This window comes from Psammomys obesus, unplaced genomic scaffold, assembly GCF_907164565.1.
Source record: "Psammomys obesus unplaced genomic scaffold, mPsaObe1.curated_primary_1811, whole genome shotgun sequence".
Lineage (NCBI taxonomy): Eukaryota > Metazoa > Chordata > Mammalia > Rodentia > Muridae > Psammomys > Psammomys obesus.
The window spans coordinates 5,701,809-5,729,659 of record NW_026591918.1 but is presented as its reverse complement, the minus strand read 5'-3'; the positions used below and the strand labels follow the sequence as shown (position 1 = coordinate 5,729,659).

The window sequence follows — 27,851 nt, the reverse complement described above, 5'->3', positions numbered from 1 at the left end:
AGGTTTTAGCTGGGTGACCGGAACCCAACTGATCCCCACCCTGTGGGCTTCCTCTCACCTGGGAAACACAATGGCTGCTGTTTTAGGGCCCAGAGTTCAGTCTGTTGTTTGTGGTGCCTTTATTGCTGTCCTGCTCCTCAGACACAGTGTCCTCATGGCGCCGCCATCTTGGACCTCAGAAAAGGCCTTTTATTTTGGCACTCAGTTCCCATGCTGGACTGTGAGCTTCACAGAGCCCTGAATTAGGGAAACCAATGGCAGAAGGAAATCCTTGCCCTCAAGTGCCACTGGGAATTATTTATTTATTTATTTATTTATTTATTTATTTATTTATTTAATATTTATTTATTTAAATTTTGATAACCAACAGAAACCAATTGTGCTGCCCATAAATGTATGAATATGAGTCTATCTGGTATGCTCCAGTCGATATCTCCATATACAAGGGGCCATACCCTTAACGAAAACTGGTTCTCCCTCCCCAGAAGCCACCAACTACCAAGAAATCCACAGTTAAGGGTATGGCTTGTGAGCCCCTAGCCATCCATGTTGCAATGTTGTCTGGACTGACCTTGTGCAGGAAACCACAGCTGCTGTGAGGTCCTGAATGCAGGGATCTTGTCATGCCCAGAAGACACCGTTTCACTTTGCTTCCCGCCAAGTGCTGGCTCTTACAATCTTTCCGCTGCCATTTCTGCATTGCTCCTTCGAGCCTTGGGGAGGGGGCTGTGATACAAATGCGGTGCTATGGCTAAGCATCTCACCGTCACTTACTCTCTGCACTCAGACCAGGTATAAAGTCTATGTTAACCATCATCCACTGTGTGTTTTAATATTTAATTAAAATATAATTGATATTTTATAAATATTAATAAATATACCTATAATATCCACTGAATATTTTAAAGCTGGAATAACCTGCATACATTCTGCATGAAATCTGGATTTGCAGGGTTGCCTAATGGGAGCTCATAATTAACAGCCAACGTGGACTTTAAAGGTGAGCAGTGATAGAGAGGAATGTTATCTGCTCGTCACAAACATTTTCCATGATTCTTCCACATCAGTTTTATTCATGAGGTTCAGCTCTTTAACAAGTATTTCAGATGTAAGACTGTCTTTGCCAGTCATTCTGAGAAAACTCTTCCAGTCATAAGGAGGAGCCTGGACGTGTTCTCCCTCAGTCAGAAGGAGGAGCCTGGGCGTCTTCTCCCTCAGTGAAGGTGACACTCTACTTCATACAGCTCTACTGCAGCATCCATTCCACCTAAAACTGACCTCGCAGAACTTGTCCTCTATCTGTTATCAGTACTGTGATTGCCTAGACCAGCACGTATTAAGTTAAAAAAAAAAAAAACAACTCTAATTTTGTGCAATGTTAATAGACATTCTAGGAAGAAAACAAAGGCTTTTTGTCAAGCAATTTGGGAACATGTAGGATTAAAAAACATTAACCAGTTCCCTTGCCTTCAGGATGTCTCAGAGACTTTAGTATGGGATGGAGTAGGGTTTTTTTTTCCAAAGTATTTGACAAATGGAACCATTCTTTCTTATGCTACTATATCTCATACAACTATCACTTTGATAACCATGTTTTGAGAAATGCAAACTTAGATCATATCAACCTGGTATTTGTCTGATTAGTCCATTTTCTGTTTTCCCACAGCTCACTGTGACTCACAATGTTGGGGGAAATAGTCCCTATTGACATAATGGCTTATTAAAATAATAGTCTACTTCACAAACAATTACATTTGAAAGCCACATAGATCCTACCCTTGAGAAATAAGTCACTAACCCTTGCTTGCAGCACAGGACTGAGAAGTTCCTGCACTGTGTATCTTGTGTCCAGACTGTCACAGTTCTAATCTATCTTATACCAAAAAGTAACAATTAAGGTGTTATTATAACCCACTGCTCGAGGGAAGAAAACATGCTGTGTCCATGCATGCCATAGAGGCCTCTTCAACATGGCAGAGCCTGCCCTCCCGATGGGAAGCTGACAGAGCGCTCAGAGTCATGGCGTACACTGCCAAGCTGATACTATCTTCCCAGAGCACACCCCCCCCCCCCACGCAGCCCTTCCCTGATCCATGAATAGAAGGCATTATTTGGCTGCATCCCTCCAGATGATCCAGGAGCCATATTTACAGAAAGTACCATTTGGTCACCATGTATGGTCATTTTTCAATAGTTCTCAGAATTTCAGGGATGGAAGCCTCTCCTCCTATAGAAGCTATAAATGACAAAACTCTTTTGTTCAAGACCAGCCACCTCATTTGAGATGATGGCTACACTAGAAGCCAGCCCCACTGCCTGCTTGTGTTCTCATTCCCTCCGCTAAGATGGCCCACGTCTCAAGGAGCTGAAAAAAGCCATTTCACTCACTCCCATCACCAAGACTCAATTTGCTCATGTGTAAATGGCTTCAACGACAATACAAAATCTCATGAAGTCTGATGATAATGTCAAGCAAGTCAGTGAGTTCCCAGTTGCTTGGTCATCTGGACTGGTGTTGAATGCCTCTTTGTACTAAGAATAATGAAGCTGGTCTGCAGGTCTAGAATGGGCGTCAGCCATGCTTGTCAAACAAGATTGCGGCATGCGCGTTGGCTGGTTGTATCTGGTGGAGAACGGAACAAACACCCACTCAGTACTATAGCATCTGCTTCCCAACTGCCCCAAGTGTACCTTCCCAAAAGCTTCCTGGCCTGGACTCACAGCTACCAAGACCCATGCACCCACGGACCTGTCAATGGGACGCAAAGGGCAGCTCTCTTACCTCAGAGAGGATCAGCTCTCCCCTTGTGACTATTGTAGCTCCAGGCAGTAGTAGGGCTGTCTGCTGGGACCACACTGCAGCCTGAATCCTTCCTGTGCTCCATCATGCCCCCACTTCCCTAGAACACTCCAGCAACCCCCCTGAATGTTATTCTTAAAGTTATACTTTCCCAGAGAACTCCAGAAGTGATATCACTCATGGCCTACTCCACTGCTCAGCAAACAGTAGCATTTGCCATTCTTTTTGCTGAATTTGTCAAATACTCCATACTCATTTTCTATAAAAAGAAACATCATGGATTTCTTTATGGATGAAGAAAAATGGTAGAGATAAAAAGAATTGAAATAAATTGTTATTGTCATTTAGATAGTCTTAAACTTTGTAGGCTAAACTGGCAGCAATTTTCTCCAGCACCAATTTATCACTTCTTGAATTACTCTACCTTTAAAGACAAACAAGAGGCCTGGTGTATGATAGCAGATCCTGTTGTTGTTTTTTTTTAAGTATATGCAAAGTTTCTGGACACGATGGCACATGCATGAAATCCCAGCACTCAGAAGGCTGAGGCATGAGAATTGAGAGCTCAATTTTGGCTACATAGCAAGACCTTGTTTTTTTTTTGTTTTTTTTTTTTTTTTTTAAAGATAATGTTCAGTTTACTGAGAAGGGCTGTTTCTTGTCCTCTTAGACGGCTCGTGTAAAATCCATTGCTAAAAGATACTGGATTCAAGGGTTTTGATTATTTCTATCCTACAATGCAGACACACTGGCAGAACCAGTGTGGGGCACAGATGGCTCTTAGGGATGCCGAAGCTTAGGATAAGGTCTTCTCTGTGCCAATAACTCCCTCTAGGCTCTTGGGCAGGTTCCAGATTTTTGCTGGACCCTACTTCTCTTACCAGCAAAACAAGGAGCTTACATTAAAAAGAAAGAAAGAAAGAAAGAAAGAAAGAAAGAAAGAAAGAAAGAAAAGGCCTAAGGTCCTTTCCAATAAGAAAAGCTTACACTTGCTTAACCTTGCAGGTTTTTTCCTCAGGCAACATAAATAAGTGAGATGTGGAGGGAAAGTGTAACAGCAAAGAAAATGTTAAAAGTGTCATAAATTCAAGTTACCCAATCCGCAAACGTGAATTACAGGAGAGACTATTAAATGAATGGGAACAGATTTTATAGCTTTATTTTCCTTTTGCAAGGTTTCCAGATAAATCATTGCCTATGGCACTGACTGTCATTTCCTTAACCTGGAGTGTTTGAATGCATAGCTTAGCAATACCTTGGACAAGCCATAAGTCAAAGGTAACATTTTTAGAAATTAACCATGTCTAGGTCTCTGCCTTGGGTCATGACATGCTGACATACTAGCATCTGTTAGGAAGTGGGTGTGGCATCAGGGTGACACACACTGTGATTTGCGACCCCACCCCCACCCCGCCCCAACTTCTGGTAGTAAGAAAAATCTTAGGACAAAGCTGCCATAATCACCCTGACCTGGGAAACAGGTTTAAGTGGACTGGTGTTTTAAAGCATGCTGAATTCGACTGCCCCCTAGAGGTGGCCTGAACAGTGGCTTGTGTGTTACATAAATTCTACCATGGAGAAAATAAAAAGGCCTGCCATGAGAATTTTTTCTTCTATTATTCCTTACCTATAAAGCATGGGTTCTTCAGCAATGTCTCCATTTATCTACTGCAGAAACACTTGGGCCCATGCAGAATACAAAAGTATGAAGATATTTTTCAACACACATCTTTGCTTTGTTTGTTGTTATTATTTTGTTTTGAGATAGGGTCTCACGTCTCACTATTAGTCCTGGGTGGCCTAGAACTTGCTACATAGATCAGACTAACCCAGAACTCATAGCTCCTTCTGCCTCTGCCTCCTATATGATGTATTTAAAGGTGTGTGCCACAATGCTTGACTTGTAAGCATATGTCATTACTGCTCCCATAGCTCAGTGGCTTTTCAAATACATGTTCTAGTGTTTTGCCTAAGGAAACTTTGTCTTCAGCATCTTCTCAGACTCATGAACTGACTGTGACAAAACAGAACAGTAAAGCTTTGGGGTCTCTGCAAAGCTTTGTCTTCGATTGGGTCTACAATTGTCAGATAAGCCAGAGCACCTGCGGCTCAGCCTTCTTATTTATAAAGTGAAGACAGTCACACTTGTCCCAAGCCTCAATGCCAAAAACACTCCAGAAGAAACGTGATGATCTGGCCAAGGTGGGTTGCTGCTCTGTTACTGACAAGCATTGACTTTACCAAACATAGATTTAAAAAAAAATTTTTTTTAATTAAAAGATGTCTGTTGGACTCATACTCCAACCAAGTACCAGGCATGGAGATAACCTAGAACCCCTGCACAGATGTAGCCCATGGCAGGTCAGTATCCAAGTGGGTTACGTAGTAATGGGAAGAGGGACTGCCTCTGACATAATCTGATTGGCCTACTCTTTGATCACCTCCCCCTGAGGGGGGAGCAGCCTTACCAGGCCACAGAAGATGACAATACAGCCACTCCTGATGTGATCTGATAGACTAAGATCAGAAGGAAGGAGAGGAGGACCTCCCTTATCAGTGGACTTGGGGAGGGGCATGTGTAAAGAAGGGGGAAGGAGGGTGGGACTGGGAGGGGAGGAGGGAGGGACTTATGGGGGGATACAAAGTGAATAAAGTGTAATTAATAAAATAAATTTAAATTAAAAAAAAAGATGTCTGTTGATTATAGCCTCAACTCCAGGAATTGGTTCTTAAAACACACCTGTCAAGTCAAAGTTTGGAGCAAACAGAAGCAAGGCAGTCTCTACAGAGCCAGGCTTCTTCCTAGCTCCAGAGAGTAGCACACACTGGAAAAGGTTGCTATCAGCTTGCAGCAATCCTGTAGCTCCAGGAGGGTGGCTGCCTTTCTCTTAGACATTATAGTTCAGGGACCAAAAGATGCAAAAAATGAGATAACAGCTAAAAGATAATCCCATCCTCCTTGGTAGCTGCCCTTGGGATGAATAAGAGATTATCATATCATGGCAGCAAGTGTCTTCTTGTCCCACCCCAAGTCTTGTCATTCTAGAAGAGTCTACCCTCATGATAATGATGAGTTCATTTGACAAATACATTAAATTTCATTATGTGCAATCCCAAACTTTTGGCCAACAAACATTAGCTTTACCAAGGACTACCAATGAGACCTAAAAACCCTGCAGCAAGGAGTAAGCTCTCTGTCTCCAGGGGGTAATTTAGTAGGTAGATTAGGAGATACTTGATTAAGAGTAAACCTCTCTTTTCTATGGATATATACAGTGTTTGTACAGAGGGGCTGAATGAAGTGGGGGATTAGGTCACAAATCCACAGGAAAAGCAGAGGACTTTTCTCAGAAGAAATATGCAAGTTACTCCACATTTGGGAAAACAGTCGTACTTTATTGGGAGGAGAGAAGGAAGACTAAGGAAGTCCACACAGCTTTATTTACAGAGTCGCACTTGGCTAAGGGCAGTCTGAAGACCCTGAACGAGGCATCTGAGAAACTCACTGTCAAATGAGATTTTGCAAGACTGCCTATAAGGACCTGCTACAACAAAACTCATTTGGTCCTCATGGGATTGAAATGTGAAAGAAAACAAGTATCAAAATAAATCCCAGAGAAAGAGAGAGGAGAGAGAGAGGAAGAGAAAGAAAGGGAGGGAGGGAGCTGGAGAGAGAGAGAATTTCTGCAAAAACCCTTGGTCCCCCACTCATGCCCCACACCAGCCGCCCATGTCTTCTGCAGACACACAAGTACTTGAACACTTCTCATCATTTGAAATCATTAACATCTCAGGTCACAGTGCAGCAACATGAAGAGATTTACCCACAACTCAAGGAGGTACCCCAAGTTCTATGCACTGAGGCAGAAAAATGCAAAAGAAGCAAAACCTCTCCAACTGGTTAAAAGATGATGATGTTAAATCCTAATGAAAGTTGGAACAGATGTGGATTCTCTTTTCAAGCTGAGTTGGGATGACCTTTCTCATCTTTCCATATGTTGAAAAAGATGGCTGAAATGAAACCCCCCTAAATCACCTCGCACCATGCCTACAAAACAGCCATGAAAAACTAGGAACTCAATAAATGCTTTTTGACAATGATGAATCTCTGAACACTGGCTGGTCAGGTTTCTTCTAATGGCAGTGCTTAGGTAAGTGTGCCATAATGTAGGAACATAGATCACTGTTAGAGCAACAACTTTAAGCTTGGGGAATTGAAAGAGAAATGAATTTAAGTCAGTGACGCGGAGAGATGAACATAAAGACATGAGGCTTAAAATTGTTGCTTAATATATGCATACCACTCTGAAGAAACAACTCAGCGAGCTTGGGAACTCCATCAGGAACTGTATGTTCACCAAAAGCTATGTATTTGAGGGTTTTATGTTTGGTACACTTCCTCTGCTGGGAGATTCCAACGCTAATTGGAAGAACAAAGTTAAATGAAAGTCCCCTGGGGGAAAATATGGACATACCAGTTTATATAAAGTGAAAATTGAAATTATTTCTAGCTGTTCTGTAATCTATTTGTTTTGTTAGTTTGTTTTAGTTTTTAGAATTCTACTAGAAGAACAAGAATAAATGGGAACACTCACTCGCTTTTTAAAGGAATTGCTGTGGGGCTTAATCACTGGTAGAGAAGAAACTTTACAGTTCCCTGGGAACCTATAATTTGGAAACGGAAGCACACAAGAACAGACTTTAGTTTTCAGGCAATAAATTGAAGAGAACTCTGTAGACATACAACAGAAAAGGAGCATAAAATATTGGCTTGTGTGTTTCTTAGAATATTCGTTCATTAACTCGATAAGCTGTACAGGGAAATATGTAGCCAAAACCTACAAAGATGTCCATCGGGACTTCAAACTGGCATGTTTATTCAGCAAGCAATGAGAGGTGGGATGAGGGAAGCATCCCATTCTGGTAAGGACAATTTAGTGTGAATCTCAAGAAAGATGCCTTGTTGAAAAGTCTCCATATGCGCTCTGACGAGACACACAGGAGCACAAAGCCCCAAGGCCCAACATAAATACGGTGCTTCCATAATCTGTGTCCTGGGAAAAGTTCTACAGAATTTACACAAGAAAATCATCATCACTCACATCCACCTTTATACAGTTTAACATTAACTTGAAAAATGTGTGAATATTTCTTCCTTATCGTTCCACAAGGTGCTTTATTGGATATGTTCATTGAATAAGGCCACACTCTATATTCTATTTGTCTCATCAGGGTGAAAGAGTCACCAAGTATCTGTTGGGTGATACTCTCCAAGTCCACCATCTCCTGTGGCTGAACTCATCATCAGCCTCTCTTGAAAGAACTGCTAGTTATTGAACACCACAGTGTGGTGTTCCCTAAACCTAATCTTATTGCATGCATATCAGGGATGGCAGTGCTCACTCACAATCTCTGTTCAGGGATGGAAGGGCTGGAGAGATTCTCTGCTTCACTTCGGTCCACAAAGGACCAGAATTTGAATGTTGAATTGGCTACCTCTTAGTTCTTTATCCTTCCCTTCCCATTCCTTGTCCATGAACATTTGTATACATATATGAAGTCAAATCAAGAACACTATCTTCCTACACATATGTGTAACCTCCTTTGAGAACCAAGTTATTTTTCAAACCAAAAGAACACCTCCAGGTGAATATTAAACTATCCCCACTCTTCAATGGACACAGTGAGGAAGGTAGGGTCCATTCTAACTATTACTTAGTACCAAGAGAATCCAGTGGGAGAGAGTATAGGCTGGGAAACAGATTATAAACCAAGGAACAATTCACATACAGATGTACAAACTCTCAGGTTTCACATAAAAATTCACACTGATGACTTACCTGGGACAATCAGAAGTTCCCATGACTCAGTTTAGTATAATGCTCAGCAGAATTTAGTGACCTGTACTCCTTAGGTGAGGCACAGATTCCTGAATTCCCTATACCCCTCCCCCAGTTATATACACACACTCCTGCCATGAAATTATGTTAAGAAGCAACAACAACAAAAAGGCACGTGCCACATCTGTCCTTGACCTGGAGGCTCCATTTTTGCCTGTTATCATTGTATCCTGCAGAGAGCAGCGGAAGCCCTGAGCAGGTGAAGTCCTGAATGAATGCTTGTTGACAGAGGCAAAGCCATATCAAGAACCTCACAGCCACAGGCTCGGCGGGATGACAGAGCCTTCCACCGAGACTGAATGTGAATGTTGACGTGTATACAGAAAGTGTTCACCATAGTGTTTTCATCCTGAATATTCATGACCTGGACACTGCTCCCCTTCACAGACTACTCTTGCTGAAATGAACTAAACCTGTCTCCTTGAGTCAACTGTGACCCATAAGCCCGGCCTCCTTGTTTTTCTTTATTTAATAACCCTGCCTCCTTGTCCAGCTGTATGCTGACAAGAATCCTGCCATCCTGGTTGACGCTATATAATAAACACATGTGTTTCTAGGATGCTGCAATTTCTCCAGCTGAGAGCCCAGGTCACTTGATCCCAGCTGTCTGTCCACATGTCCATCTGTCTTCACTCCTTGGACAATCCAGTCTGATCCATCCCTGAAGCCATTCTGGACACAGCAGTGTCCTTGTTTAAACAATAAACAAAATGGTAATTCTTTAACTTTATCATTACTTTTTTTTTTTTTGTAACCAAATGTTTATTTCCACAAGAGACACATATGCTAAAGCAAAGACAGTACCTATACAGTAAAAATCTGACACTGGATCAAGAGTGTGAGGCTGGGTTTCATGTCTCAGGGTCTGATGGGTCAGTGGTTATGGCAAGGGGTGCTCTCTCACTATTGCTGCTGACAATACTTGGTCAACAATATTTACATAAAGTGCTGATACATAGCTATGTTATAAAAAAGGATGGTCTCCGGGGACATTACAGGCTTCCCTGGACAGCTGTGTAGGTCAGGTGATGGTGTGCTCTATCAGATGGCTGTTGGCTCTTCAGGGGAGGCGCCCTGCTGGGGCCTCAAGAGCTCCAGCTTATCTGCATCATATAGCTTGCCTTGTATTTGGCCAACATCATTACAAAAACCCCTGGTTTCACTTCTGCTTGAGGTTCAGTGCTCATCTCTTTTAACTCAGAGTATTCCGTGTGTGTGTGTGTGTGTGTGTGTGTGTGTGTGTGTGTCTTTCTCTCTCTCTCTGTATGTGTGTCTTTCTTTCTGTGTGTGTCTCTCTCTTGTTTTTCCCTACCTCCTGTATGCTTCCTCCTTTCTTCCTTTTAACAGAGTGTCACTATGTAGGCCAAGCTGGGACTTCTTCCTGTCTCAGTGTACTGGTGCTAGGATTACAGTCCTAACCCCCTCCCCACCCCTGACTTGAGGCCTTATTTGAAGCCTCTTTTAGAAGCTATCACTATTAGAGCAATGGGCTCCTACTCTATTTCTAAATACCACATCTATTTAGTTGGGTAAAATCATGAAGTCAAGGCACCCAATCATCACAAACATAGTGAAAAACAAATCAAATTAGCGGGCTCCAAGCTTTCAAACACACAAACCAAATTCTGGCTGATACTTAATACTTAAAGGGTTTAACAGACTAACATATAAACAGAAAGTACTTATAAAAACACTAATATTAAGAATGAGGAGCATCTACTGCATCTCAGCCAATCCGCTGAAAATTCGGGCAAGTGGGAGAATCACTCCCTATTAACCTTAACCAGAGACATTTCCATCTAAATTAATTGTGACTACTTTTTATTGCATTTCAAATGTTATCCTTTATTTGGGGTGGTCAGGAATGCAACTGAGTAATTCCAGACCATGTTATCTTTTATGAACTGGTCTATGAGGTAGTTATCAAGGCCCCTTAAGAAAATACTGCTCTACAAAAGTTCATGGGCCAAAACAAGACATTAATTTCCATAACTAGATGTGTCCTGAAAAAAAGAAGAAATTGCTACACAGAGAAAAGACACACATGTTGATGCTTAATGTATATTAAAGCTCAACTATGCAAATACTCTGCACATGCCACACGGCTTTTTACTGTGTTTGTGTGTGCATGTGCACGCATGTCTGTGGTGCACATGTGACTCGGCAACCTGTGGGGGTTAGTCATTTCCTTCTCCCATGTGAGTTTCAGGAAACTACCTCTTGTGGTCAGGCTCAGCAGCAAGTGCCCTTACCCTGTGAGCCACCTCCCCGACCCCAAGCAACTTTTTTAAAATGATTTTTCATCTTTTCTTTTTGTTCTAAAAACAGTCAATTATCAGCATTTATTATAAGCACAGCCTGTGCTGAGAGCACTTCAGAGCTCTTTAGAAGCACCGACTCAGCCTTAACAGAACTTAAAGCAGAAGCAAGCATTCCTGCTTCTCAGACGAGGCTGTAGGAAGCTAAGCAGTCCTTCCAGGAATTCTCAGTTCAGATATTCTGAACCTTGGAATGAAATCCAGAGCCAAGAGAGGAATAACAACAGTAATTCCTTCAATGGGAACTTTCACTCCAAGCACATGATGATTTATGGTTTATGCTCAGACTGTACGGTGCCCTGCCAAGTTGTCAAACACTTTTCGATGGTTCGGAGGCCTGGAGGGGGAGGGGAAAGGCTGTCTCTGTTGTTCACTTCTCACATCTCAAGTGCACTGGGGTCAAAGTCCGTGAACCCACAAGGACTCTACCATTTCATGGTTCCCTGCCATCCTAATTCTCTAAAATTCTCATCTAAGGAGAGTTAGATTTTAGCTAAGTCCAGGGTCTGCCACCTGCTAACTGGGAAGCACACTGTTTTCATTTTCAGACACAACATGGGGGCTCCAGTCACTCAGCTATGACATAGCTCTGTTATTTATTCTTCCCAACCCTCCAGTTAGCAGGACTTATTTCTATCTTGCGTGTTGTCACCTACTCCCCCTTTAGCGGAGGAGGGATCTAGGTGAGACTAAGCATTTCTCCTGGGCTCCAGGTAAATCAACAACCTAATTGAGGCCCACCAACGTGCACCTCTCACCTCTCCTTGCATGCTTCCTATGACGGCTAGACGGCTATTCTCTTCCTTCGCAGGGGCTGCCTTCCATGAAGACAGACTGGCTTCCAGCCAGCACCTATAGAGAAACTTCCTAACCCTTTAAGCCACAGGATTCAGGCAGACGGAAGAAGAGAACAAAGCATTCTTGCAGGAGGATGGAAGAAGAGAGGGTCTATCCCCGCAGGGTGATAGAAACGGAGTACAAAGTGTCCCGGAAGGAAAATGCAGAGAGAAAAGCATCCCTGTGGAGAATGAGGGGTAGAAATCAAAGCATACCTATACAGAGATGTAAACAGAGAGCAAAGCACTCTGCAGGAAGATAGGAATGGAGAGCACAGCGCCCCTGCAGGAGGATGGAAGCAGAAGCTGATACTGCTATTGGGATATCTGAATTCAATCAGGGTGTAGTTGAATGGAGACTTTGCAGTTAATTTAACCATAAGACTTCCAGTTATTGAGTTCATGTCTGAGACAGTCCCTGTTCCCCTAACTAAGGAACCCACTTAGATACTGAGCTGCGATGGGCTATATCTGGGCAGGGGTTCTAGGTTATCTCCATTCATGGTCCTTGGTTAGAGAATCATTCTCATAAAAGACCCCTGTGCCCAGATATATTTGATCCTTGTGGAGCTTCTGTCCTCTCCAGGTCATACTAACTCCCCCTTCTTTCATATGATTCCCTGCACTCTGCCTAATGTTTGGTTATGAGTCACAGCATCTGCTTTGATACACTGCTAGGTAGAGTCTTTCAGAGGCCCTCTGTGGTAGGTTCCTGTCCTGTTTCTTGTTTTGTCCTATTTCCAATGTCCATCCCATTTGTCTTTCTAACTAAGGATTGATCATCGGAGCAGCCTTGCTAGGCCACAGAAGAGGACATTGTAGCCAGCCCTGAAGAGACCTGATAAGCTAGGATCAGATGGAAGAGGAGGAAGACCTCCCCCATCAGTGGACTTAGAGGGGGGCCGGAAGGAAATGAGGGAGGGAGGGTGGAATTGGGAAGGAATGAGGGAGGTGGCTATAGCTAGGATACAAAGAAAACAAACTGTAATTAATATAAAAAATAATAAATTTTTAAAAAAGACTTCCAGTTTTTATAGTTCAAAAAAAGTTGTACTCCACAATTCATGCTTAAGAGCCCTGTAGCTCAGGTAGCATGCAGTGTGATTGGGGTACCAGCAAATATACATAGGGCTGCAAATCCTCCAATACTAAAGCAGTCAGTGAAAGGTGCCTTCACTGCTGTGTCTCTCTACATTCATTCATTCATTCATTCATTCATACACGAGTCCTTCAGAATCTTTCTATGACTTCCAGTTACACCATATGTAAAAAAGAAAAATCAACATTGTTGTGAGGAATAGATGTTGCAAATAATATATGTATGACATTAAAATAAAACTAAGGTGTTCTTCACCATAGTTTTTAATCTTAGTTTTAGTTATTATCTCAGTCTTTAGACTTCAATATAACATCTGTGACAGACAAAAATATTAAAATCTCAACCCTTGGACAGGACCTGTCAAGAGTAGTAAGGAAGCTATAGGCACAATTCAGCTAGAACCCATGGGCCAGAGTTGAAAAAACAGCCCAGTCTAAGTTACTGTGGAGTCTAGATGAAGCATCCGTGCAAAGGGCAGTCAACATAGAGCCACCAACAAATGCCTGACTACGAAACTTCTATGTGTGATGCGATACAGACTTTCCTGCTCCAGAATAATTATTCATTTCTCTTTTGGTCAATTAGAAGGATGAACTATGAGTACAGAGTGGAATTATCTACTTCTATCTCCAAGGAGGAAACTAATATATAACTGCCTGAAGACACTAACTAATAAGCAGAATTTAACGTGAACTCAAGCCAAGTTGAACTCAAATTGCTCTGTTTAAAGACAGGACTGGAGTAAATAAAAGCACTTCAAAGCCAACGTCCTGTTTCAGCTTGAATGTTTTATTGAGCACACAGAGAGAGTTCTGTTCCAAAGCAGACACGGGTAATGAGGAGAAATTGGTGTTTTGGTCCAGCCGTCGCTTTCTGAGGTAAGTCTATCACTGAGAGATAACTATATCCACTACATTCACCGAGAAGACAGAATAACGATCTACTTTGGAACCTTGGTTTTTGTAAACTGAGATCAGAGGAATGCATCCGAATGCCTTTTGTGATAATGACAGGCATCCCTTCCCCACCCCACACAACTTAAACACACTTCCAAACAGAATCTACTTGCCAACCATGTAATTGCAGTCCTTACCTTTTAAGTTGAGATACAGGAAGGAATCATCTCTGTGGACCATTTCCAGAATTTTTCAAACTCAGCTCTTCTTGATCATTTCAGAAATGATGCTTTCTACTGAGTAGACTTATTGCATTCCCTGAGGATATGCCAGACCCAAGGTAAAGTCAAGTCCACCATTCCTGTGCATAAGTTCCTGTAGCACTAGATAGAGCCCACAGTTCGTGTCTAAACTTTTAGGAAATAAGATGCCAAACCTGAACTCACCTGCAGGTGCTGGGAGTTGTCAGCCATGCTATCTTCTCGCCGGCGGACTTCTTCTAATAACTGGGCATTTTTCTTCTTCTCCAACTGTTGGTTGTGCTTGAGGTTGGCCACCTTCTTATTCTGATCTTTCATGTGCCTGAGGAAAGCCAGCACAGCATGGTTATAATTCAACTACAGGGAAGGCATGTGTTGTCACAGCAAATCCAGCAAGTACTAGGTGCAGACTATCCTGGCACCCCCTAAGGAAGATAGGGGTTCTAAGAATCCTACATCTATCCAAACACAAGATTGTGGGTGCTGAGCACCCACAAATGGCAGGTGTCAGGATGGCACTTGAGTGTCAATGGTGAGTGAAACAAGTGTAGTTTTCATGCAGTAAATGCCGGAGGAAGACAGACAAATACCAAGAGATACAATTTGGGTTTCCTAAAGTTGATGGAAGTAAACAGCATGCCATGAGAGATAATGGCATGCATACATGGATAGACAGATGATGGAAGGAGATGAATTTAGACATTGTGGTCAGGGAAATGTTTCCAAAGCAGGTCAAGGGAGCCAACTAGAAGAAGCACCCCAGGTAGAGGCTCCCCCACAGAGGAGCGAGCTCTCCAGGTAGAAAGCTCCTTAGGTAGAAAGACAGATGAAATTTGACTTCAGGGAAACAGAGGGCTACAAGAATACTGCCAAGGTGGGAAGGGAAGTGAGGAAAGAGATTGGTCACCAAAGACTAGTGGACAGGGTACATGAAACCCAGTGGTCTGTGAGGCAGTGTTTGCTTTCTTCTAGGTAGCTGCTGTTCTCATTATTATTGCTCTTTTGGATCATGTTCTTTTCTGAGATCATAATACATTACTTCCACTTTTAAAATAACAACCCGGAGTCTCTAACCAAACACACTGGTAACACATAGCTCAAAGTAATAGTTTGGCTAAATACAGTGTTTCCCAAGGACCTGGTACTTGGGGTAAAAGTTCATAGGATGCCAAATCCTAACAGCATAAAGTGCCAAGATGGAAAAAGACAAAATATAAAAAGTGGGTTAAATTAAAAATGGGAATTACAGGCTTAATGTAGACAATTACAGCAGAAGCATTTAGCAGAACATTCCACAGATTTAGGCAGCAGGTCCATTGCAACTATGATAACTCTAATCTAACATGTAAGGAGGCAGGAAAGCAGCACCAAGGTCTGGGGATCAGGGACATGAAGAGGAGGCTAAGGAATGAAGCCTTGGCATCCTTTCTAATCCCTTCATTCCTGTCCTCAGCACTTCGAGGACAGCAACCCCTGGCTCCCAGGACAGCAGACTGAGGAATATAAACAAAAAGAGAACTGGATGATAAAGAGCAAAAACAGATGAAGGCAGCTCTCCACGAGCTACTCTTCCTTTAGTCCTTACAGGATGGCGTACTCCTCTCCATCCCACTCCAGGAAAGTGACACACAAGAGCAATACACCTGCAGCTCACCAATTTGGGTAGACCAGCTGACTAGCAAGCCTCAAGGACTCTACTGTCTCTACATGTCCAGCCCGTGGAATGCAAATATAAAACTCCTTTTATTTTTTTAACACAGGTGCCGGAGCCCTGAACTCAGCTCCTCATGCCTGTATAGAAAGTAGTTTGCCAAAAGAACTAACATCAAACCTGGGTTTTCTTACCTAGAGAACACTCTCAAACAGAAATAATTTTATATTAATGTATACCATTAAACAGAACCAACTGCTAAATGTCCCTTACCCAAGTATACACAAATAAAATAAAGTTCAGTTGGCAAGTGTTTATATAAGGAGCTCATATAGTATTCTCTAGGTAAGCCAAACACAAAGAATTCATTTCTACGGAGATGACAGTGGTTTTTAGATAGATAGATAGATAGATAGATAGATAGATAGATAGATAGATAGATAGATAGATAGACAGATGATGCCGGATTTCAAGTCCACATATCTTTTAAAGCTTTTCTGCACTTGGAATGAATGGCTAAGAAAAATGAAGATATAAAGTTCTGTGGTTATAGTGGGGACTCTCTTCAGCATTTTCAGTCATTTCCTCCAACACTGCTTTATTGAAAATGCAGAAGTTGACAAAAGAAAAGCTGGATCGCAAGTGGCGCTGCTTAGGACATGGGCCTATCAGATAAGCGGGGCCGTGTGGTAAGAATAAGCAGTGTCCACATGACTATCGCCAGCAGCAACCCTGCAGATGCCTTCCCTGTGAGGTACAGTGGCTTTCAGATACATTTCTAGTCGCTAGACTCTCTTCTAATGTCCATGAAAACTGAGAAGGAAGGGAGTCCTTCTCCTTCCAAGGTAGGAAGGAAGGAGAAACAAGGGTTGCATGCAGAGAAGGTTGGTAGAGCTCCAGGTAGGAAACAACTCTTCATTCTAGGCAGACTGCTGAAATGGTAACTGGGAAGGCAGTTAAAGGAAATGTAGTGAGAAATGTAGCAAGCCCAGGTTCCTTGCTTAGGACATGGTGTCTGCGCAGCTCAGTGGTGCTCAGTGACAGCATGGCCACTGTGAGGTTTTCTGGGACACTCACAGCGTCCAGTAACAACAGCTGCAAGAAGCCTGCCTGGTCCCTCATCTTTCCACCCGCAGAATCACACCGGAGTAAATCAAGGTGGTGACCTCGAAATAGCCTTCTGTGTTCTTAACGTTTGGAAGGCAGGTCTGCAGGGGCATAGACTGCAACACTCTCTTGCTGCTAAAATCTCTGAGGAAAATGCCATTTGTGTCTGTTTCTTAACTCCCACCCAATGGGCAACTCTGCAGTCCCGTGGGGTTCACTTGAGTTTTGTTCCCCAAGGTATTGCCATTTAGAATGCATCTAAGATACAAATGAAAGAATAAAGAGGTTGGAGAGACAGCTTAGCACGTAAGAGCTCTTGCTGTGCAATCATGAGGACTGGGGTTTGGGTCCCAGCACTCCTGTAACAGGCTGGGCATCCATGTGTGCCTATAGCTTTAACTTCCAAGGTGCAGTAAAGACAGTAGGATTGTGGGGCTCTCCAGTTCCCAGCCTAGCCAGGAAAACACAGGTACCAGGTTCAGGGAAAGAATAGGCGGAAGGTGATACAGGCAGGCACTTAACCCTTCTCCTGGCCTCTGGGTCACCCAATAAACACATAAATAAATGAATCATTAACAATAATTAAATAACAACAAAAGGGAGGAATGATTCATTGAAAAGTATAATGGTACACTCAGTCTCAATACTGAAGTTAAACTGACTGGTCTCATAGAGGGTTCCAAGTGTTTAAGAGTTTGGATTAAATTTTTCCAATAGGTATACAGATCATCAGTGGCTTTGAACACAGAAGCCTGCTCTTTCCACCTGAACACTCTGTAAAAGTAGAATTAGAAAGTGTTCTGTAAGTTCTGGTTAGATCATGTGAGGCTTAGACCTCCAGAATTAGACTGGAGAATGCTGGGCAGGAGGAATACATGTTCCCACAAAGGCAGAGATGTGTGCATTTGTATTTATGTAGGAGAAAAGCAAAACTTCTTTTGAAATCTTAGCAGAAGCACCAGGATGTCACTTTTTACCTACCTACTCTAAACAACTTTCAAAACTGGCACTATTGTCAGGGAGGATATAGAACCCAGCTCTCTCCTGTGTGCTCAGGGGAGGCTAACGCAAAAAGCACTCCTGAACTAGTTTGGCGATATTCAAAGTGCACATACCTGTTTGCCAAGATTCTTTCTTCTAGGAAAGAAACTCACAAAAGCACTTGCACACAAACATGATACACTCACAAAACCTTTTACACCAAGCCACAGAAATGGAAATTTGACAACTTTCACGTGTCCATTCGAATGCAATTGACTACAGAATTGAGTACATTAGCAGTATAAGATCCAGCTAGCTAAAAGACTAAAATGGGATGAAAAACTTCCAAGACATCATAAACAGGCAAAGCGGATATTAGGATGATATGTACAGTCTTGATTATATGTGAAAATATAAACACATTTGTATACACACAAACATAAATGGGAACTTCTGGAAATCTCACATCGGTCTACCACGCTTGCTACTAACTACTGAAGAAGGAAACAAAATAAACAAAACTTTGAAATAGGATTGTGGGAAAAGGGAACTTCAATTTGTAGTGTGTATGTGTAATAAAAATACAAGAAATACACAGACATTAGACAAAAGGCACAAATTAATGACTTCTGACCAGTCAAAACATGGAGTATTATCATTCTCAGCCAAGAAGTAATCACTATTCTAAGTTCTACATATCATTTCTCCCCTTCTTGAACTTCATAGACACCATGCGGTGTGTGAGCTTTTGTGTCTAACATTTTCACTGAGCATAAAATTAAAAGAGTCATCCATAACTTTTTGCGTGTGGCTGTGTACCTGTAGTGAACATGCATGTATGAGTGTTTTCACATGTTTCTGTGCACATGTACATGACTATAAATGCATGTAAAGATGCAAGACTAACTTCAGGAGTCTTCCTCAGTCATCCTCAACCTTATTCATTGAGACAGAATTCCTCGAGAAAGCCCGAAGCTTGCTTACACAGCTTAATATAGCTAGCCACCTTGCACTAAGCAATCTCTTGTTTCTGGCTGCCCAGTGATGGAATCACAGGTAGGTTGCATCCTGGCCAGCATGTATGTGATGCTGGGGCTTGAACTCAGATCTCTGTGCTTGCAAGGCAAGTGCTTCACCCACCGAGCCAACTTCTGAGTGTGCATGCACAGTTGTGTGTTTGTGCGTGTCCATTCCTTCTTATATCAAATAATTCTGCTATCTGAATATTATTACAGTTCAGTTAATCTATTTGTTGTAAAGGACAATTAGCCCATATACATTATTTTGCTGTTATTAATGAAGTGTTCATAAACTGTCTCATACCAGACTATTGTGGAAATACACTTTCATTCTCTTACTAAATAACCCAAATTTAACCAGGAACAAAAGAGGGCACAATCCTTGTGCAAGCCCATGTCTAGAAACCAATCTGCATTTAAGTGTGCCTGTATTGCAGTGGTCTTTAGAACCAGATTTTCTGGGCTGCCATCAGAAGTTTCTGACTTTCTAGCTGGGGCTGGCATTACCCTCTCCATGCCTCAGATTTTTCACATTTGAAACTGGGCTCACAACTGTATCTAACTCAAAGGTCACTGCGTAGGTCGATGGCTTCATCCAGGTAAAAAGCTTAAAACAGACCCTGCATGTTCATGCTCTACTGAACTCTCAGCTTACAGTGGTACTGTAATCATATCTTGAGAAACACTGAGCATGTGTATTTAGTGTCTCGGTTTTCATATATAACGAGTGTTGTGAGTGCCTCGCACCATGGGCTTTGTATCACATCAGTCGGTGCCTCTGTCATGTGCTGAACTTCGCTGGCACTTCCTTTCTAATGAGTTACATGCCTGACAGGTTCTCCTGCTAGAAGCACTGTGGAAGGTGCAATCCTGAGCATACAAAATGGAAGCCAACAGTCTATATTCTATGCAGAATTTCTGACAATAAAAGGTATTACTTTTAACCACAGAGATGATTCCACTTTTTGGAGCTTGTAAATACCACTGAGTACTTTAGCACAGCTATAAATTTGAGAAAGCTACCATAAACATCCTAAGGATATTCTTACAGCAATTAAAAAGCTGCTATACATTGTAGGCAGAAGCATTATGACTGCAGCTACTTGAACCCCATGTCCTCCTAGCAAAGACTCATAAGACAAGCCAAAATCTGAGGACTGGGTTGGAGACTGAGGCAGGTCTCTTGGCCTTTGCATACCTGACAACATCACGAGATCAACTATTTGGCCATAGTTTGGTAATAGTGCACTGCTTAAGTCCTTGTCAAAACCCACGAGCAGATGCCCAAACCACCTTGCTAAGTTCTCTGAGTTGGCTTCACTCCTCACATCTTTCCTCCTCCTGCCTCCTCCATGGTGCTCGAGGTTACCCAAGAACCCAGAGATAAGGCCACCCTCAGAAACAGTCTTTTAAAGATATGCTCAACATGCATGGACTGATCCCAGGCTCCCTGCACATATATAGCAGATGTGCAGATTGGTCTCTATACGGATCCCCAAACAACCGGAGCAGGGACCCTCTCTGACTCTGGATCCCTTTTGGATCCTGTCCTCATAACTGGGCTGCCTTGTCTGGCCTCAGTGGGAGAGGATGCACCTAGTCCTGCTGTGACCTTATGTGCCAGGGTGGATTGGTACCCATGGGGAACCTCCCTGTTCTTTGAGGTTTAAGAAAAGAGGCTGGAGAAGTGGGGCTTCTCAGGGGCAAAGTATACCTCAGCTTTCTACCTGCTAGCATCAAGTCCTTCTAGAAAACCTTCCTTAGATAACATGGTACCAACAGGCAGTTCTTAACTCAGCTCAGCAGAAATCTGACTCATTACAGACCAAGGAGATCAGGAATCATACAGTAAGAAGCTCAATATAATAAGAAGCTCAATATAGAATATAGTAAGATGCTTAAGACCAAGATTTCTCATCATTCCCTCATCAAAGCATCTCTTAAGAGGCCTACAACCTTGACACTAGCACTCAGTGACTGCTTTGTAAACATCAGCCATATTACTCTGCTCTCATTTTTTCTACAGAGTGTGTACTCAGCTACTAGCCCTCATCCTTGACCTTCCCACCCAAGCCAAAAAGACGCCAGGAAGATATAGCATGAGGTAGTCATGATTCATGAGCAAAAGCCCTATGTTCTGTAGGCATTTCACTCTGAGAGGGGCTCTGAAGGGCAGCCTTCCTTCAGGTATTGTTATTTTCCTTCATCCTAACCCTGCAGAACCCCCTTCCACCAAAGGGCCTTTTAATCTACTCAAACTGACAAGGCTAGCTATCATTGGACTAGATAATTAGCCAAAAATGTTTTTAAATCTTACACTAAAGGAAAATACAAATGAGAATTGTTGTCTGCTGCTGATACAGGAGTAGCATGGAATGTTCCTCGTTATAAAGATTACTTGAAAAATCAGACTAAAACGCTAAGAGTGTGTGGGGAAACAAACAAGCCAACCTGGGTATTGCTTCCCTACTTAAACTTATATTCATTCAATCATTGCAGGTCTCAAGTCACTGAGGAAGCATGTAATGTGTCGGCATTACAGGGCATATGTCACCTACTTAACCTTCCTATGGTCTTATTAGGAAGGTCTCATGTACTTGTTCCTTTCACTGAAGAAGAAGCTGCCCAAAGTTGCAGAACTAGTTACATCAAAGTCTCAGTTGGTCCATCACAGAAAATACTTTTTCCCACTTTGGTCCTTCACGTGTATACATGCCAACCAAGTAGAAAGAATAGTGTAGCATTTTCGATTGTATCTTCCACTCTCAGGTAGCTGTAGCAAGGTCTAGGAATCAGCCAAGGAAAATCTCAAGACTTAGTCTGTGTTCTGTGGGTCTAGCCCCTTTAAGTGACATCGAACTGAATAAGATGATCCTGGGAATCAACCTGATGGGGTGTTAGAGAACTTAGACACAAATGAGGTGGCCACACCAGAAGGTGAGCTATGCTCAAGGGAGAGGACCTAAAAGTGTGCACCTCACAGTGGCAACAGTGTGATGAACTGAGGGCCAGCCATGAAGCCAAAACAAAGCCAGGAGGTACTGCGACTTTCCTGCCACTGCTGTTCTTAATATGACCACCTTCAAGTTACAGAGTCTTATGAATCAATCTCACTAGCCAAACTGTTTCTTGACTATCACATTCTGAAATTTCACTGTCTTAGACTTTTATTCCTGTTATGCATACTGATTCAGAGACAAGTATGAGGATGAGAAAAAACGAGTGAAAATAATGTCAGAACTTCAACAACAACAACAAAAATAAAAGAGAAAGACAAAGCAGCAAGAATAACACTTAGGTTATTCAATGGCTCCTCTGAGGATAGAACTTTGGAAGCATGAGGTAAACTCAAAACAAGGCAAGACCTAAGATAAAACCCTGCCATGTTTCTACTTCCTATCTCCTTTGGCACACCATTTGCTTTTAAAACAACAACAACAAAATGGAATCTGAATACTTAAAATCAAACATTCATATAGTTGCCACAATTCCATGGAGCATTGTATCCTTCTAGAAGCCCATGCCTCTACTGCTAGACACAGGCACATTAGGGCCAATTTGGTGGAGTGTCAGCTGTATTTACAGTTTGGGGTAATATAAAAACATATGGAAACTGTGAAAATTGACTCTCAGGAGACTAATGTTAGAAGAAACCAACATTCCACAGTCTGGCCCGAGGTTGGGGCAATTTGCCCAAACAATATACAACCAGAACAACCTCCAAGCATAAGGGTACTTGGTGTGAGCAAGACCTGTTTTTACTGCATCCAGTCTGGAACTGGACTAAAGCAACTCAGACAGAAAGTAGGGTGGAAGCAGGCAGCAATCACACAGGATGATTTTTTACATCAGAGTACAGAAAAAAAGTGTTGGAGTTTTGATTCTTTGTTATGAGAAATCAATTGAAAAAAAATGCTGTTGAATAATAAAACTCCTCCTGTTTTCAGAAGTCAGAGTCCATATGAAGTGCTGTGCTAAAGGTTGTAAAAAAATATCTCTGCTGAACGAAATAACATACTGACATGGAAGAAGCTTTTATTCCCACTCTACACAGGAACAAATGGAGGTGTACAGAGGTGATTTGCATCACGTCATATGGTTTCTAAGTAGGGGACACAGAATGCAAGCCATTGTTTCTGGGATGCCAGAGACCACAGTCTTATCTGTTCTACTACAGAACAGTAAAAACATGTGGGCTCTTGGCCACAGAATGATACAGAGCTTACTAACTAGGCCTAGACACTCAGTTGGGAAAGTTAGCTCCGATATAGCCAGTTATTCTATGCATTCTTTGGAGCATTTGGTCCCACCGAAGTGTGGCTTATTAGACTATCCCCCAAAACAATTTGGACTGGTGCTGAACTTGACAGATTGAAGCACAAAATATTGCCATGAAACTATCATCGCCAAACGTCACTTGGCTACATCCGTATAGCTTCTGTGGTTTGATAGCACGGGCATGGTCTGAGCAGACTGAAATCAGGGTATCATCATGGTTGCATTTCTCCCCTTTCGTCTTAATGCAGAGAGGACGGAAATCTAAGCCCATCCCACTACTGGCGCTGTGCCTCCCCTCAAAGCTGTGAGCCGGCTGGAGGCTGCCCTTGGTCCCGAATAATGCACTGCACTCCTTCCCATGCAGTCCTCCATCCAAACGGTCTGCAACATGGCTCTTAAGTTCTTTTAAGCTCGTAGGAGAGTCACTCCAGTCTACTCATATGGAGTCTCATATAACATCATGGGAATGATACACCAACACCCGTATCACATGACATACTTATACATGAGAGTGGATACTGTCACCTTTGCCATTTTCCATCCTCTGCCCATGCTTAAATAGACAAAGGTATAAGAGGTTATGAATACCAGGGGAAAGAGATCATGGAAACCTTGTCAGAATTCTGTCTCCCTGAATTATGTACTAACATGGAGAGGAACTATTTCTTGCTGTAGTATAGAAGCCACTAACTTCATATAGCTAATGAATATACGAACGTGGCTACTGCATCCATAGAACTACTTTTCAATAGCACTTAGTTTAATATTTTAAATTTAAACCGTCACAGAGTAGTAGCAGCTACCACACTGGACAGCAGACTTGGGCATTAATTAATGTACAAACTATATACTAAGGTTAAATATTGGCTTTTGTACTATATTTTCACAAGTTTTGTAATCTTTTTACTGATAATTTCAAGCAATTCTTAGGGACCGCTTGCCTCAATATCTACTCAACAGAATTAATTTTTCATTGTTCTAAACCATTTTCAACACTACAACCTAAAGGATCTTAAAGGCCGAGGCAACAGCTGAAAGGGTTGCGGTCATGTGTGTATCTTTGTCCTTTCCCAAGTATTTATGCGATGGCAACACACTACAAAACAAATGTCTGTTCTTTTCTGCTCTTCTTCACATAACCCAAACCTCTTCGCTTAGTCTGATGTGAAGGAGTAAAACACCACTTTCTTGGACACGGCCTCCGCATAGCCAATCCCTTCCTTGGACATGGCCTCAGCATAGCCAACCACTTCCAAACATCACTGCAGCATCACCGTTTCAGGGCTTTTCCTAACTCACAGGTTCCAGGCAGTCTTCCAGAATCACTAGTTCAGGATATGTTCATAACTACAACCAAAGTGTTAAAAGGAGAATAAAGGTAAGGACTGGAACCCTGTGAGTCCTGAGAGTACAAACAAGACGTAAACAGGGCTTATGTGGCACTGCAGTAGGATTCCTCAGAATATTCAATTTCATAGACTATGGTGACGATCCAAAACGAGACAGCACAGCCTGTTCACTACTTAATTGACCAAAACTGTTTTCCTTCCAGAGTTATCTGAGGTATCCAGTCTGAAGAGTGGATTTTTAGTTTCCCAGACTTGTCAGTGTATGTACTCCGTAGGCTTGCCCCATCCAGCATCAAAAGTCCTGTCTGCTTAGACTCTTCTCTAAACCCTTGTACCTTAAATATATTTTCAACTTTAACTAGCAAGATTCAGCAAATCACATTCCAACTGCAGATTGTGTCTTCCTATTAAAAACAGAGTAGGTAGACCTAAATACTCATTAAAGGTATTCTTGTACTGGCAATTCAGTTAAACGGTTTGCCAATTGTACAACCTTGATGATCAGAGTTCCATCCCTGGAACCCGGATAAAGGCAAAAAGAAAGAACCTCCTTCAAAAAGCTGCTCCCTTTCTACACACTATCTATAATTCATGTACATACACATAAATAACAAAATAAATAAATAAGCAAAATTTAACGGATGCTCTTAAAGTAAATAAGCACGAGGTAAATGGTGGAATCTAGAAAAGATCATCCTGAGTGAGGTATCCCAGAAGCAGAAAGACATACATGGTATATACTCACTTATAAGTGGATACTAGACCTATAATATAAGATAAACATACTAAAATCTGTACACCTAAAGAAGCTAAGAAAGAAGGAGAACCCTGGGTAAGATGATCAATCCTCACTCAGAAAGACAAACAGGATAGACATTGGAAGAAGGAGAAAACGGGAAACAGGACAGGAGCCTACCAAAGAGGGCCTCTGAAAGACTCTACCCAGCAGTGTATCAAGTCAGATGCTGAGACTCTTAACCAAAAAATTGGGCAGAATGCAGGGAATCCTATGAAAGGGGGAGATAGTGGGACCTGGAAAGGACAGAAGCACCACAAGGAGAGCAACAGAACTAAAATATCTGTGCCCAGGGGTCTTTTCTGAGACTGATACTCAAACCAAGGACCATTCATGTATATAACCTAGAACCCCTGCTCAGATGTAGCCCATAGCAGCTCAGTATCCAAGTGGGTACCCAAGTAAGCAGAACTGGGACTGTCTCTGACATGAACTCAGTGGCTGGCTCTTTGAACACCTCCCCCGAGGGGGAAGCACCCTTGCCAGGCCACAGAGGAAAACAATGCAGCTAGTCCTGGTGAGACCCGATAAGCTAGGATCAGATGGAAGGGGAGGAAGACCTCCCCTATCAGTGACCTTGGAGAGGGGAATGGGAAGAGATGTGGGAGAGAGGGTGGGGTTGGGAGGGAATGAGGAAGGGGGCTACAGCTGGGATACAAAGTGAATAAAGTGTAATTAATATTAAAAAATAAAAATTTAATTAGAAAAAGAAAAAAATCAGCATGAAATTCTCAACAAAGACTTAGTTAGGCCCTATCTAGAAATAACAGGAGAAGCATATGTAGCTTCTCAGTAGACAGGAGACAACCACTCAGAGGAATCCCTAACCTGCACACTTTTGTTTGGCTGCTACAATGAAGGCCCCTGGCCTTCATGGACCTGCAGAGAAGTTGGAGATTTTCCAGTTCTCAGGGTTGATCAATTGGAAGTTCTTTGCATGTACTCCCTTTGTTTAACACCCAAGTAAGCAGGCAACCCATCTGTTGTGGTCCAGTAACTGTGTGCTAACCTTAGCATTGGTTAATTCTTACTGTCAGCTCTGCTAGATTAAGAAATGGCTATGTGCTGCAGGGCATACATGGGAAGACATTGCCAGATAAGACTGGCTAAGAAGAGAAGACCTGCCCAGGATGGTGCTATCCCATGGGCTGAGCTAGGTCCCAAGCGAATAAAAGAGAAAAAGGGAAAGCAAGATGAATGTTAGCATGACCTCTACATGCTTCCTCTTCCACTGAGCCTTGAGGTGACAGTTCCCAGCAGCACCCTGAGTCCCCCATATCCACCTTCTCCACCAGGATGGACAGTAACCCCTGAAATCAGAAGTTAAGAATAAATCCTTCTATCCTTAAGCTGTTCTTGTCCTGTATTTAGTCACAATGGTGAGGAAGACAATTAATACTCTGAGAATTTGGATGTAATTAACTTTCACTCTTTCTTTAAGAAAGTACAGTGCTCACCAACACAGTATTCACTGGAATGCAATGTGTGCCTTGCTTTTGCTAGGATGAAACTGTAGGGTCGGCATGGCCTTTGAAATAGATCAAATGGACAGTGAGGGGACAGCGACTTGGAATCTGAAAATTTGTATTCACACCTCAGATTAGGGACTTCTTTTCTGAAGAACTGGGGTAAGCAAATTCATTTCTCTTTTATAAATGTTACCCGTGAGCTAGGATATGGAGAGTCACATGCTGTTTAATCAAAGGAGAGATACATGAGATAATGCATGAAAACTGTGATTCAGTGGGATTCATAATTGCTACCTGGTACTAATTTTAGTAATAAAGAAAAGAACAATATCTTCTGTCCTCTTCACATATGCACCACTTTGGGGTGGTACAGAGCTACCCTTGATCACACATGTTAGTCAGAGCTGCTGGACAAAAGGTCCCTATCCTCTCGGCCCTGCACTCCAGGACTCATACTGTGCTATGAAGATGGCTATCTCATGTCTTAGAGTATCTCAGATACAGTTTTAGTATCTGTGACCTGACTAGACAGACATGGCGAGAAAAATTTCTAGAAGAGGCCAGATGGCCTCTAAACTGCTGTGAAAGCAGTATCAGCATAAAATGTAATATTTTCTATGTTCTTCAGTTCATGGAACAGGCTTGTACTTGCAGAGTAATTTATAATCACTCCCCTCCCAATCATAAGAAATACCTAGTCAGCTATCCATCTACCTTCCTCTCATGTGAACTGATGCATTCCTAGTGTCTAAATGCTTCTATGAAAATGATTTCTCCATCAACTGCTGGATATAATTGGGCAAAAACAACAAGAAAAGTACAAAGGCTGGTCCAGACCACCATTTTTTAAAATGAAGATTCTAAACAACAGAGAACATAGATTCCCCCAGTCTTCCTGGAAACCCATCTGTGTCTCCTGATGAGCAAAGGTACAGATGTCATTCTTTGACATGTTTGCTTTTTCCATAGAAAACCATCATTTCCTAAAACACAATTTTCTATGTAAGAGCCATCATAGGTTCTCTCTCTCTCTCTCTTTCTTTTACACACACACACACACACACACACACACACACACACACACACACACAC

The 27,851-nt window shown here is 42.3% G+C and overlaps 1 protein-coding gene across 1 annotated transcript in view; it reads right to left on the bottom strand.

Moving 5' to 3' along the window:
• The window catches only part of Erc2 (ELKS/RAB6-interacting/CAST family member 2), a gene marked incomplete in the record, with an annotated part of 884,729 nt that overhangs the window by 402,901 nt on the left and 453,977 nt on the right, over positions 1–27,851 (bottom strand). The window contains 1 exon segment of the mRNA XM_055612370.1: positions 14,296–14,431. Coding sequence (XP_055468345.1) covers positions 14,296–14,431 — 136 coding nt within the window.